Source organism: Anomaloglossus baeobatrachus, chromosome 6 (genome assembly GCF_048569485.1).
Source record: "Anomaloglossus baeobatrachus isolate aAnoBae1 chromosome 6, aAnoBae1.hap1, whole genome shotgun sequence".
Taxonomy (NCBI): Eukaryota; Metazoa; Chordata; class Amphibia; order Anura; family Aromobatidae; genus Anomaloglossus; species Anomaloglossus baeobatrachus.
The window spans coordinates 211,043,444-211,057,972 of NC_134358.1; the positions used below are offsets into that span (position 1 = coordinate 211,043,444).

The 14,529-nt window shown below is 41.2% G+C and overlaps 1 protein-coding gene across 2 annotated transcripts in view; it reads left to right on the forward strand.

Moving 5' to 3' along the window:
- ATP9B (ATPase phospholipid transporting 9B (putative)) overlaps positions 1 to 12,824 on the forward strand; it is a 441,649-nt gene extending 428,825 nt beyond the window's left edge. The window contains exons 28-30 of one of the 2 annotated variants that reach the window (XM_075314650.1): positions 1,042 to 1,245; positions 2,050 to 2,082; positions 8,793 to 12,824. In XM_075314650.1, coding sequence (XP_075170765.1) covers positions 1,042 to 1,245; positions 2,050 to 2,082; positions 8,793 to 8,929 — 374 coding nt within the window. In that variant the 3' untranslated portion in view covers positions 8,930 to 12,824. The remainder of the gene's footprint in view (positions 1 to 1,041; positions 1,246 to 2,049; positions 2,083 to 8,792) is intronic. The other variant, XM_075314649.1, reaches the window with a different exon arrangement.
- Positions 12,825 to 14,529: the final 1,705 nt, after the last annotated feature.

The following is a 14,529-nucleotide window of genomic DNA, read 5'->3' on the forward strand; positions in this document are numbered from 1 at the left end:
CCATCACATATTTCACTAAGAAAGACCTGCCTTCACTGAATGCAGATTTTACTGAAAGATTTATCCAGGAGGAGAGAGAAGCAGATTTTTCTGATAAGATATACAGTGGAACCTTGTATTACGAGCATAACTCGTTCCGGGAGTGTGCTCTTAAACCAAGTTACTCTTATATCAAATCCAATTTTCCCATAGGAAATAATTGAAACGCATACAATTCGTTGCACAACCCAAAAATATTTACTGTATTTATACAAACTTATTTCAGTAATACACAATAATGTACTATATTCATATAAAATTATTACAGTACACTAATACAGAATACTGTACAGTAAAAAACATCTAAGACAAATTAACCTGCACGTTAGCTTACAATAGAATTGTGGTGTGCGGGAGGTGTACTATAGAGAGAAAAAATAATGTATAAATATAACAACCTTTATTCTAGTACAGTACACAAAAAAGCACACACTAAATCCATTCTCCCCAAAATAAGGGCAGAACTAAGCCAAATGTGTGGTAGTAATACTGCACAGGCAATTAGATTACATTACAAGCAATGTGCTGCACTGGTTATAAGAAAGAAAGTACAATACTGTATTCACAAATGCAAATTGATAGACATGCTATATAGTATATACTGTACTGTACAATGGTATACTATATACAGAATACAGTACATATGTACAGAAAGTTACCTCCAGAGCAGGTCAGAGTGGAGTGAAAGGACGGAACCGGAAATGTACACGGTGACTATTTGCTCTTATTGCAAAGCATTGCTCTTAAACCAAGTTACAAATTTTTAAGACGCTTTGCTTGTCTTGCAAAACGCTCTCAGACCAAGTTAATCCATGGTTCCACTATGTTACAAAGTTGCTCATTTATGGATTTATAGAATCAAAATTAAAACAACGGTTACACTTTAATGTCCTGGTTTCCAGTTACTTCCAGATGAGGTTCAGACTGACTTATTTAATATTGTCTTATGGCGATAGTGTATTTTTTATTTAACTATTATTGATGCCTATCTTTCTGCTTTAGGTGGTATATTAATGTACGGCGCTCTGCTGCTCTTCGAGTCGGAGTTTGTTCATGTGGTCGCCATCTCGTTTACTGCCTTGATTTTGACAGAATTGCTGATGGTTGCATTAACTATCAGGACATGGCACTGGCTAATGGTTGTAGCCGAATTTTTCAGCCTTGGCTGCTACGTGGCTTCACTTGCTTTCCTTAATGAATATTTTGGTAAGTTTAATGTGTGCTATGGAATGCAATAGATTTGTTAGCATAATTCGCATTCTTGTCCTGGCTCACACTTCTGCTATTGATTAACATGACTTTATATTGTATGTTTGAAAAAACATCTATAGAACAACGACCGATTTAGTCGTCTCTTTGTGATACCAAGTAGATTCTGGAGTATTTCAGTCTTGGCATACGATGTGTAATATCCTATAATAACGAACCAAGTCAGCCCCCCGGATGCCATCATTTATGTGCTAGATCATAAACTATTTTTTTATACCTTATTTCAACATTTAGCTTCTTCTGGCCTTTGTGCATGTTATTCTCCACTCTTCTTTCTCTACAGTATATGACATGATGGATTCTGTCCAACAGCTAAAAGCATCTTGATCCCTAATAACAGCCAATTAGATTCCAGTGTTCTTTTTTTTTTAGAGTAGTGTTGAAAATGAAAGCCATTACTGTCATTGGTTATTGTCTATGGACCCAACTGAGACATGCATAGCTTTCCCCAAAGTAGTCCCTTTGTAGAGGTCTCTTGTATTTGGAATCACATGATCCTTATCAGGACATGCCTAATTGTACTATGGTAACTGAAGAATATTAGGCAGTTTATATTGTGTTGGAATGTTAGTAATTGAGGCAAACAAGCAGGAGTGAGAGGGTAACGACATCACAGGTGAGTTTTCTGCGAGAGGGTACATTCAAGCCACACACATTGCTAACTCCAGTGCTCATCCGCTTTTTAACATCTCGGTAACTTCTTTTTGCCTTTGCTTCTTTCTCTCTCCTTATCTCTATTAGGTTTTGGTAGAGTCTCACTGGGAGCTTTCTTAGGTAGGTGATGTCAATATGTCCATGTATTGTGGCACAATTCAGGTTATTCCATGCAGAACATTTTATTTTTATACTTCTAGGAGTAAGAAAGACTATATTTTGTATTTTATGAAGGTACATTAAGACCAATCCCTACAAAGGAGTGTAACGTTTTATTAACTGAAGTGCAACTAATTAAACCTATCAGACTCTCATACATGCAGTCTTCAAGAGATGAACACCTATGTCATTGTACTTCTGTTCCCTGTCATATAACTTGTTTGACACTATTCCAGCCATCAGCACCTAAATTCATCATATCTTCTGACATGTCTTTAAAGGGCTTCTCCAAGAGTACAAAAAAATAAGAAATAAACATGTCATTATAAAAAATTCCTAAATACATTTAATTAGATATAAATCAAATCAAAATTGTTTTGTCTAAGGAGGTAATCAAACCGATTATAGAAGTATAGAAGGTTAGTCGAAGTGCCCATGAGCTTGTGCAGCAGAAAACCTCTCTGCTGTGCATTGAAGATAATGTATACTAGGGGTCTTAAACTCGGCGGCTAAGTATATGGACCACACATACATACAAAAAAAATAATTTGAGGAGCTGCATTCTTTTCAGTACAGAGTGACATTTTTATTGATACCATAGTTTTTCTTCTATACACCTTTAGATCATGTTTTTGAATATTTGTCGTTCATTTATTATAAATGTATATACGTGATTTTTTTTGTTTATATATACAGTCATATGAAAAAGTTTGGGCACCCCTATTAATGTTAACCTTTTTTCTTTATAACAATTTGGGTTTTTGCAACAGCTATTTCAGTTTCATATATCTAATAACTGATGGACTGAGTAACATTTCTGGATTGAAATGAGGTTTATTGTACTAACAGAAAATGTGCAATCCGCATTTAAACAAAATTTGACCGGTGCAAAAGTATGGGCACCCTTATCAATTTCTTGATTTGAACACTCCTAACTACTTTTTACTGACTTACTAAAGCACTAAATTAGTTTTCTAACCTCATTGAGCTTTGAACTTCATAGGCAGGTGTATCCAATCATGAGAAAAGGTATTTAAGGTGGCCACTTGTAAGTTGTTCTCCTATTTGAATCTCCTATGAAGAGTGGCATCATGGGCTCCTCAAAACAACTCTCAAATGATCTGAAAACAAAGATTATTCAACATAGTTGTTCAGGGGAAGGATACAAAAAGTTGTCTCAGAGATTTAAACTGTCGGTTTCCACTGTGAGGAACATAGTAAGGAAATGGAAAAACACAGGTACAGCCCAGAAGTGTCAGGCCAAGAAAAATATCAGAAAGGCAGGGAAGAAGAATGGTGAGAACAGTCAAGGACAAACCACAGACCACCTCCAAAGACCTGCAGCATCATCTTGCTGCAGATGGTGTCAATGTGCATCGGTCAACAATACAGCGCATGTTGCACAAGGAGAAGCTGTATGGGAGAGTGATGCAAAAGAAGCCGTTTCTGCAAGCACGCCACAAACAGAGTCGCCTGTGCAAAAGCACATTTGGTCCTGCGGACTGATGAAGCAAAGATTGAGTTGTTTGGTCATACAAAAAGGCGTTATGCATGGAGGCGAAAAAAACACGGCATTCCAAGAGAAGCACTTGCTACCCACAGTAAAATTTGGTGGAGGTTCCATCATGCTTTGGGGCTGTGTGGCCAATGTTGGCACCAGGAATCTTGTTAAAGTTGAGGGTCGCATGGATTCAACTCAGTATCAGCAGATTCTTGACAATAATGTGCAAGAATCAGTGACGAAGTTGAAGTTACGCAGGGGATGGATATTTCAGCAATACAATGATCCAAAACACCGCTCCAAATCTACTCAGGCATTCATGCAGAGGAACAATTACAATGTTCTGGAATGGCCATCCCAGTCCCCAGACCTGAATATCATTGAAAATCTGTGGAATGATTTGAAGCGTGCTGTCCCTGATTGGCAACCATCAAACGTAACTGAACTGGAATTGTTTTGTAAACAGGAATGGTCAAATCTACCTTCATCCAGGATCTAGGAACTCATTAAAAGCTACAGGAAGCGACTAGAGGCTGTTATTTTTACAAAAGGAGGATCTACAAAATATTAATGTCACTTTTATGTTGAGGTGCCCATACTTTTGCACCGGTCAAATTTTGTTTAAATGCGGACTTCACATTTTCTGTTACCGTGTTTTTCCAAAAATAAGACACTGTCTTATATTTTTTTTGCCCCCCAAAAAAGCACTAGGGCTTATTTTTGGAGGAGGTCTTATTCTTGGAGAAACACGGTTGGGGGTAAGTTTACCCCCCAAAAAAGCAGACCCCCCCACTTCCCAGGAGACTCATACTCACCAGACCAGGACGTCTGCGTGGTTCCCAGATCCTCCTGTGATCTCCTGTCGGTGCTGCACGCCGTCCTACCCTGCTGCTAGCTGACACGCTGACACACACAGCAGATCACACACAGCAGATCTCACACACACACACACACACACACACACAGCAGATCACAGATATACACAGCCGATCACACACAGCCGATCACAGATACACACATCCGATCGCAGGCACACACAGCCGATCACAGATACACACATCCGATCACAGGCACACAGACGATCACAGACACACACATCCGATCACAGACACACACATCTGATCACAGACACACACAGCCGATCACAGATACACACATCCGAACGCAGACACACACGGCCGATCGCAGAAAAACACAGCCGATCGCAGACACACACAGCCGATCGCAGACACACACAGCCGATTGCAGACACACACAGCAGATCACACACACACATCACATCACATCCAGCACTTACGGCAGCAGGGAATGAGAGCAAGTCACGTTTCCGGATGCAGGTCCTGTTCGTCGCGCTGCACCGCCCTGCCTCTCAGGATTCTCCCGGCGAGAAGAGATTGGTGTCGCTGGATGAGGTGAGTGTGTATGCAATCCGATGTGTGTGCGATCCGATGTTTGTGTGTGTGTGTGTGTGTGTGTGATTTGATGTTTGCGTGTGATCCGATGTTTGTGTGTGCGATCTGATTATGTGTGCGATCTGACTGTGTGTGCGATCCAATGTTTGTGTGTGAGATCTGGTGTGTGTGCGTGAGATCTGATTTTGTGTTTGTGTGTGTGTGTGTGTGTGTGTGTGTGTGAGAGAGCTGATGTGTGCGGGTGTGCAATCACTGCAGGTCCTGCTGCTCGGCGTCTGGTGAGTGTAATTGCCGGGTGCCGCTGTGTATAATGAAGTGTCCTGCAGTATCTGTAACATTTTTAGCTGCACGGACACTTCATTATTGATCCGGGAATAGGGCTTATTTTCGGGGGAGGGCTTATATTTAAGCCTTTCTCCGAAAATGCTGAAAATCCCTGCTAGGGCTTATTTTTGGGGGGAGGTCTTATTTTTGGAAAAACACGGTAGTACAATAAACCTCATTTCAATCCAGAAATATTACTCAGTCCATCAGTTATTAGATATATGAAACTGAAATAGCTGTTGCAAAAACCCAAATTGTTATAAAGAGAAAAGGTTAACATTAATAGGGGTTCCCAAACTTTTTCATATGACTGTATATATATATATATATATATATATATATATATATATATGTATATGTAATTTAGTTTTACAATTAGCACCATATAGTAATTTTGGCCAACATCTTGTAGTAATATTCCCATACTGGTCCCCATTCTGTTGTAATGTGCCCCATCCTTGTCCCCTTGTAGCAAGGTGCCCATCCTTATCCCCATCCTGTAGTAATGTGCTCATCCTTATCCCTTTCTTGTAGTAATGTGCCCATCTTTCTTCCCGTCCTGAAGTAATATGCCCATCTTTGTCCCCATCCTGTAGTAATGTGCCCATCCTTATCCCCATCCTGTAGTAATGTGCCCATCTTTGTCCCCATCCTGTAGTAATATGCCCCATTCTTGTGTCCATCCTATAGTAATGTTGCCATCCTTGTGCCCTTCCTATAGTAATGTGCCCACCCTGTAGTAATGTGCCCGTCCTTGTGCCCACCCTGTAGTAATGTGCCCATCCTTGTCTCCATCCTGTAGTAATATGCCCATCCTATAGTAATGTGCCCATCCTTGTCCCTATCCTAAAGTAATATGCCCATCTTTGTCCCCATCCTGTAGTAATGTACCCATGTTTATCCCCATCTTGTAGTAATGTGCCCATCTTTGACCCATTCCTGTAGTAATGTGCCCTATTTTTGTCCCTATCCTATAGTAATATGCCCATCATTGTGCCCTTCTTCCTATAGTATTGTGCCCATCCTGTAGTAATGTGCTCCTCCTTGTGCCCACACTGTAGTAATGTGCCCATCCTTGTCTCCATTCTGTAGTAATGAGCCCATCCTTGTCCCAATCTTGTAGTAATGTGCCCATACTTGTCCCCATCCTTTTGTAACATGCCCCATCATTGTGCCCATCCTGTAGTAATGAGCCCATCCTGTAATAACGTACCCATCATTGTCCCATTTTACTAATGTGCCCATTGAGGTCCTCTTCTTGTATCAATGTCCTATCCTGGTCCCTTATTGTGACATTCTTCACTCACACACACACACACACACACACACTAAAACCAAAACACTCTTCTCGACTGTCTACCATTCCCTCGGCATCCTCTTCCCAGCTTTCTGCGGCCCGCAGGCACGTGGACCCGGTGTAGGGGTCGCAGCTGTCAGTTCTTCATCTGAAATTCAGAGGAACGTTTTGCCGTTGCTGCGCAGAGTCAAGCGCGCTCTGTTCAACTCTTCTAATGGCAGCCGCTGGCCAATCAGAGGCAGGAAACTGAGGTCATATGCGTCAGATGCTTGCCTCTGATTGGCCTGCGGCTACGAATGGAATAGTTGTACAGAAACAGCTTGAATCTGCGCAGCGCCGGCAAAACATTAATCTGAAATAAAGCGCTGACGGCTGCCGCTCCTGCACTGTCTGCGATCATTACTGGAATCACATACCTGGGGGTCGAATGTTTGAGACCCCTGATCTACGCCATGTATTTTCATTCAGAAAGACCCATTGGGGAGAAGTTTGAGAGGCCTCTTCTTTCCTTAGTATCCCTTTTATCTCCAATAATGATAGAGAAGCAGATCTTTTTATATATGAAAAGAGGAGGATGAGTTTCTTACTGCACATGCTTACAGGCACCTGTCTTAACATTTTAAGATGACAGCCATTTTAATTCTGTAATAATTACTTTCCTATACAAAAGAATAGTGGTTTACTAATTTAATCTATTTAGGAGTTTATTTATAATGACATTTCCTTTAGTACTTTATTTTTTTCTACTCCTGGAAGTATGGATGGATTACATCATGCCTCATCTTTGTCTCTGCAAGAGGACAATCAACTGATGAGGGGTTTATTCCCTGCACCACATTGAAGTAGATATACTCGGTTTGTTAGACCAAGCTGTGTTTATTATGTACTTACACAATATAGTTAGTAGGTGTAACTATTGTGGTTGCATAAGTTACAGTGCATCCGAACTCTATAGCCTAGTGGGGCTCAAAAGGTCCCTTTGGGCCATATGGGAAGACCAAAATTATTAGAGTTATGATAGTTGGGGGACCCTGTTGATGTTTTGCCTTGGGGACTACCTGCTTCGTGTGTGTATGACCAGTTTTACGTCTTTTTCTACTTTATTATGCTAAACTTGTGCTTTAGAAAACATTACATAAAAATCAAGTAGCAGCTTTAAACAGATTCATGTATGTAATTCTCTAGGAAAAAGTAGTGTCTAGATGTGTTCAAAAGTATAGAAAAAAAGTAGGGTACATATCAACTGTTGACCATTAAAGATTGAAAAAATGTCTTTTTATCTATTAACTGTCAAGACCTCTAATTGAAATATAAGGTGTCACAAAGCGCTCCATATGCTAAAATCTGACGGGAAAGATATATGAAAAGGTATAAAGTAAGCACTCATTTACTGAAGGTGTGCCATTAGGAATAACACTAGTAAAAGCAGGTAGAATAGAAAATAGAATTGATGTAACAACAATTCACCCTTTTTGTACATTGACCCTTAATTGTCTCCTGTGATGAAATGATCTGTTCTGAACAACTGTGACGTGCCACCTATTGCCACTCACGATGTGCCACCTATCGCCACTCACGACGTGCTGCCTATCACCACTCAGGACATGCCATTTTTTAACGTCACCATTTTCACTTCTGTATTCTACATTTTTTGTTGATTTGTTATTTTTATAGAAGATAAAAGGACATAAAAGGACATAAAAAGCACATGTATGGCCAGAGCTTTCTTAGCGTGATATTGTAGAGCGCAATCTAAAGATCAGGAAATGTAACCGCTAACAACACACACGGTTTTCTATTCTATTTCGGCACCAAGCTATAATCTAGCATCCACCATTATATGTACTCTTGCCATTTACTTGGTAATATTCATTGCTTGCTTCCATCTCCACATTAGGGGAATATTTATTGGAACCACATGCATATGATGATCTTATTGCTGTTAGTCTATTAGGAGGCAACCACACACCCAAGAAGTTGAAAACGAGTCATAGCAGACCGGATATATCACATCAAAGCATCTTCCCACTGGGAACTAGGGAGCATTAGTGCGGACCCTGGTTATTTAGCTTCATGTTGATTGTGTTGGCTTATCATTAACACTAATACTAAACCTGTTGCTCTTTTCTCATCACAGATGCTGCTTTCATTACAACACTTGCCTTCCTGTGGAAAGTATCGGCCATCACCGTTGTCAGCTGTCTTCCCCTCTATATTTTGAAGTACTTGAAGCGCAAGTTCTCCCCACCAAGTTACTCCAAGCTATCAACCTAGTTGTGAACCTTATGGCGCTTCAGCAGTAACATGCCTCGCTGCGTTCTAGTGACTTCAGCCTTATGAATGAGATAGCGTCAGGAGGCCAAAGAGAAGAGCACAAGAGAAAGGCTTTTTATGAAGCCCAACGAGAGGTGGTGTTATAACTGATACAAGTCAGTAAGAAAGACGACGAGATTACTACATGCACCATGATTTCCGGTCTATTGTTGATTTATAAAGCATGGCTCCTTACATTGGCACTAGTTTGTTTTATCTTTTATTCCTGCAGTCCCAAGTAGCATTTGAACCATTGGTTTATTCTTATTATTCCCTTGTATGCTGCTTATTTATGTTAACATGCACTAGAGAATGTTTATCTACAATCTAATAGTATTATTAGGAAGACAAACACGACTCTTAAAATAAATCATTCTTCCGATAGAGATCAACAAGTTACTGAGCTTTAAAGGGTTCCCCAGATATAGCCTTCAGCCTCTCTTCTTTATACATTGACTTGCAGTATAGTATGTAATCCATCCTATAGAGATGAAACGTTGTAATGATGGAACTTTGTGCCTCAAGCTTATATTTAAAGGGAACCTGTCACCAGATGTGTCCCCTATAACCTACGACCAGTAAGCCATTACATACAGCATTCTAGAATACTGTAAATAAGTGCCCAGGCCAATCTTTATAACATAAAAAAACATCTTTTATTATACTCACCGGTTGGGACCGATGGGCGTCACTGTCCTCCTTCCCTGCTCTGTGTGAATAACATGTCCTACACCATCCATACAGAGGTCTTCATCGCGCTCCTGTGCACGCGTAATTCCCTCTGCCCTGCTGTGGGCAGAGCAGAGTACTATAATGCTCAGACCCGGTGAATGGTCAAAGACCGGCTGCACATGCATGCTACAATATTTTGATCTGTACTCAGCAAGGCAGAGAGAAGTGCACATGTGTAGGAGCTCAATGGAGGATGGCGATCGCAAGAAAAGAGGATGCGCCGGACCAAGACCAGCGACACCCATTGAACCGGACTGCCATTCTAGAATGCTGTATATAAGAGCATACTCCTTGTGGCTGCAGATTATAAGGGAAAATTCTGGTAACAGGTTCCCTTTAAGAGATTGGAAGGCTGTATACTTATAGATTAGGGTAATACCCTGAAAGGGCTTGGCCGAAATTAAATTTTCAGCATTACTGCACATCCCATTACATATGTTGTTGCCATGATGTCTCTGATGTCTGGAAATACGAGCAGTGGCGGAGTGGTCTTGAGGAGAATGAGTACAGCTCTGTTTTTTATTTTCTACAACTGAAACCCTATGGGATAAGAACATTTAATCACAGACAACCCCTTTAACTTTGACCTATTTTTCCTGAATTAAACCACTAGGAATTGTTGAATAGATTTTATATGTTTACGTCATGATTGGCATGCACCGGGTGGTAGACTGGAGGGAGGTATTGTACAACAGCCTATGTTATTAACAGCGGACAGGCAGGATAGCTAAATATATTGAGACACTTCCCAAAGTTATGTCACAGAGGTTTTTAAGAATTTTTTTTTTATATATACAGATTCCTAATATGCCCTTTCGTTTCGGAGGCCCGTTTCCAAGCACTGATAGAATCACTATTAAAGAGAACCTGTCACCAGTCATGACATGTCAGTTTTAAGAAATTACATTTCTTATGGAATAACGATTCTGAAGCATCTTTTCCTTAACCTCCGTGTTCTATATTTCTGTTCTATAGGAATTAACTGGATATTAACATTTGCCTTGTTAAAGGGAACTGCCCCTACATAGCAAGCACTGATTGGACAGCGTCAGACTGTGCAGAGACACTGCCAGGTGTCAACTTATTTATGTATTTCGAAGAGAAACCGTAAAATACTGAGTTCTAAGAAAAGATGCCCCATAATTGTAGGGAATGGAAGTATTCACTAAAATAGATATATTATGGAACCTGAAAGGCGCTCATAAGAAAGTTCATATTGGGTATTTTCCTTCTACAAATGTAGTTATAGTTATGTTTTTATACTGTTTTGCATTCCTGCTGAATTTGTCAGTTGATGACATCATTACATTCCTGCTGATGAATATGTTCTTTGATGACATCATAAGATCATTAAACTCATCAGTGTATGATCAAATTACACATTTTACAATAGAAATAAAAGTATATTTTTCTGATCATACTGTCAAGACTAAAGGCCCCCATACACATTAGATTAAAGTCAGCCGAACCTGCTTTATTGGAGGACTTGAACAGTCTAAGGCAATGTGCGCACGTTGCGTACAGTCACTGCAGAAATTTCTGCAGCGATCTGAAGAGCACACGTGCGCTTCAAATCGATGCAGAAAATGTCCGTAGTGAAAAAAAAAAAAAGCCGATTCCATGCGCTCTGCCTGCAGCTCCTGCCATAGACAGAGCGAGGACTGCCGGCAAAGCGCACGGAAGAAGTAACATGTCACTTCTTAGAACGCGCGCTTCAGGCAGCAGCCGAAGCGCTGCGCTCTAAAACACCACGTGCGCACGGCCCCTGTACAATCTCCATAGATTATGCAGGGGACGCAGGACTCATGCAGTTACGCTGCGCTACAAAGCGCAGCGTAGCTGCATGTAATTACGCAATGTGCGCACATAGCCTAATGTGTATGTGTATGGAGTATCCCAGCTCTCCACTGCCTGATCATGTCAGGGGAGAGAAGGACCCATCATGTTTGATTTCAGACTGTTGATCTTTTTGTTCTCTATGAGATAAGCTATCATAATAGAAGTCTGGCAGCGGCTTCCTTTTAAGCGGGCTTTACACGAGAGGATAGATTGTGCGATATGTTGTTGGGGTCACGGTTTTCGTGACCCACATCCGGCATACCGCACGACGTGATTTCGTGTGACACCTCCTAGCGACGCAGTATCGCTCACAAATCGTGAGTCGTGTACTCGTCGCTAGGTTTTTATAAAATTGTTTAATTAAAATGGCGGCGGTTGTTCATCGCTTCCGTGGCATCACACATTGCTCCGTGTGACACCCCGGGAACGATGAACAGCAACTTTACCTGCCTCCCGCGGCACCCGCGGGCTTAATGGAAGAAAGGAGGTGGGCGGGGTGTTTACATCCCGCTCATCTCCGCCCCTCCGCTTCTATTGGCCGCCTGCCGTGTGACGTCGCTGTGACGCTGAACGTCCCGCCCACTCCAGGAAGTGGACGTTCGTCGCCCACAGCGAGGTCGTCCGGAAGGTAAGTATATGTGACAGGGGTTAAACGAGTTTGTGCGCCATGGGCAACTAATTGCCCGTGACGCAAAAACGACGGGGGCAGGTACGATCGATTGTGCTATCGCACAATCTATCGTCTCATGTAAAGCAGGCTTTAGAGAACACAGGAGTGCTCAACCAAGCAAGCGCTTCTGTGTTTGGAGGAATCCGGGGCAAACAATTGGCTCAGCCATCTGTTTGCTGACAGCTGTCTATTGTGTATGGGGTTTAAAGCACTTTCAGGTAGATAACAGCAGACTGAATATGTATTTTATGTGGGACCCTATGTTACACACTGTATTTTTTCTCATTGCTGAAGACAATTTACCTTTTAATTATAAGCCATTAGACCTTATCCAAGTGATGCCATGGATTTGCAGTAAAATCTGAAACCAGTGAAAATTTGTGACAAATCCAGAACAGAAAGAGTATGACTTGAATTTAGAAATTCACATCATGCTTATATTTCCTTTTGGAAAAAGAGTGCAGAATGATGTTACAAATGATTCCGCTTTGTACTGTATGTCACTTATGTAAAATCTGGAGCAATTCAGTCCTGTGTAGATTTACACTTAAAGGGAACCTATCACCACTTTTTTGGCCTATAAGTTGCGGCCACCACCACCGGGCTCTTATATACAGCATTTTAACATGCTGTATATAAGAGCCCAGGCCAGGGGTATAACATAAAAAACACTTTATAATACTTACCTAACGGTCGCGCAGTGGGCCTTATTGGCGTCCCCGTTGTCTGGTGCCGGCGCCTCCTCTTTTGGCCATCTTCGTCCTCTTTCTGAAGCCTGGGTGCATGACATGGCTACGTCATACACACTCGCCGGTCCTGCGCAGGCGCACTACAATACTTTGATCTGCCCTGCTCAGGGCAGATCAAAGTGCGTCTGCTCAGGACCTGAATGCCAGTGAGTGTGGATGATGACGGACCTGTCATGCACCGCGGCTAGAGAAGAAGAAGCACAAAGATGGCCAATTGAGGCGGCGCTGGCTCCGGACAACGGAGACGCCCATAAGGCCCACTGCTCGACTGTTAGGTAAGAATTATAAAGTGTTTTTTATGTTATACCCCCAGGCTGGGCTCTTATATACAGCATGTTAGAATGCTGTATATAAGAGCCCGGTGGTGGTGGCCGCAGCTTATAGCCAAAGAAAGTGGTGGCAGGTTCCCTTTAAGGGTCTTACCTTCTGACAAGTTAGGATATTCGATCATCATTTCTAGCCTAAGACCTCAGCTGGAATGGATGGGTCAACATAACACCGGACTATCTAGCTCTGCAGCTCCTATTATAATCATCAGTAACTGTGACAATTATAGGCAACCTTCCTTTTAACCATTTAATATTCACTGCTTTCTTGTATAGCAGTTTGCTAGGAAATATTCACTGTACATCCTGACAGCACATATAGAACATTATTTGGAGAGGAAGTTCCCTATCTACACAGTAGCACATCTGTCTACGCATATAGCTATCATTGGATGGAGCGCAGCATATGTTGAGTCTCTGACATTCATTGGTGACCAGTTCATGAACGAACTGCCAAATGGAAATTCCATATTTAAGATGTATTAGTTTCTAGCACTTCTTGTTCATTTATTTCATCTGATCATTCATGAGTTTGCACTAATTGGTAATCTATAGAATTATAATATCTGGTATTACATTACTGTATAGTCAGGTAGAGACGAGCCGTACATTCCTCCTCATATACTAGATTGTCACTTTGTTTACTTACTTGCCTTGTAATTTGCTTACTTTGGTTACTCAGGTAAAGAGATAATGTAATGTACTATTTCTTATTGTTTTGTTTGATCTATTGGTTTTTCTATCTCTGATTTCTGTACTGTTCTGTATTATAGCAGGGTATCGGGCCACACTGAGATGTGGCACTTGTACCCATAAAGACCATCTCTGCTTTTTTGCTGAACCCTCTGAATGCCTCAATTTTCTGCCCATATATTTATTTTGCCTAAAAGGGAGAATAGATCTCTGGATCGCACTATGAACACCACTAATATAATTCGCCCTGCCAGTGTTACTTTCAATACTTGACTACTTAAAGCCCCATGTGTGACCTTTACTAGGTTCCATTCAATTGTAAATACCTGTATTATTTTACAACCTGTGGGAACGTAATTGTTTTGTTCAACATGTCTTTTATTTGAAATACTGTATATCTTTGTTATAAAAGCAATAAAGTTTCTACAAGAAGGTTTTTTGCATTTCCTAATACATATTTTGTAATACACAATGTTTTATAGGACATGACAGCCTGGAGTACAAAGATTAGCAATCTTGAGTTTACCCACAAGATGGCAGGGTTGACACAAG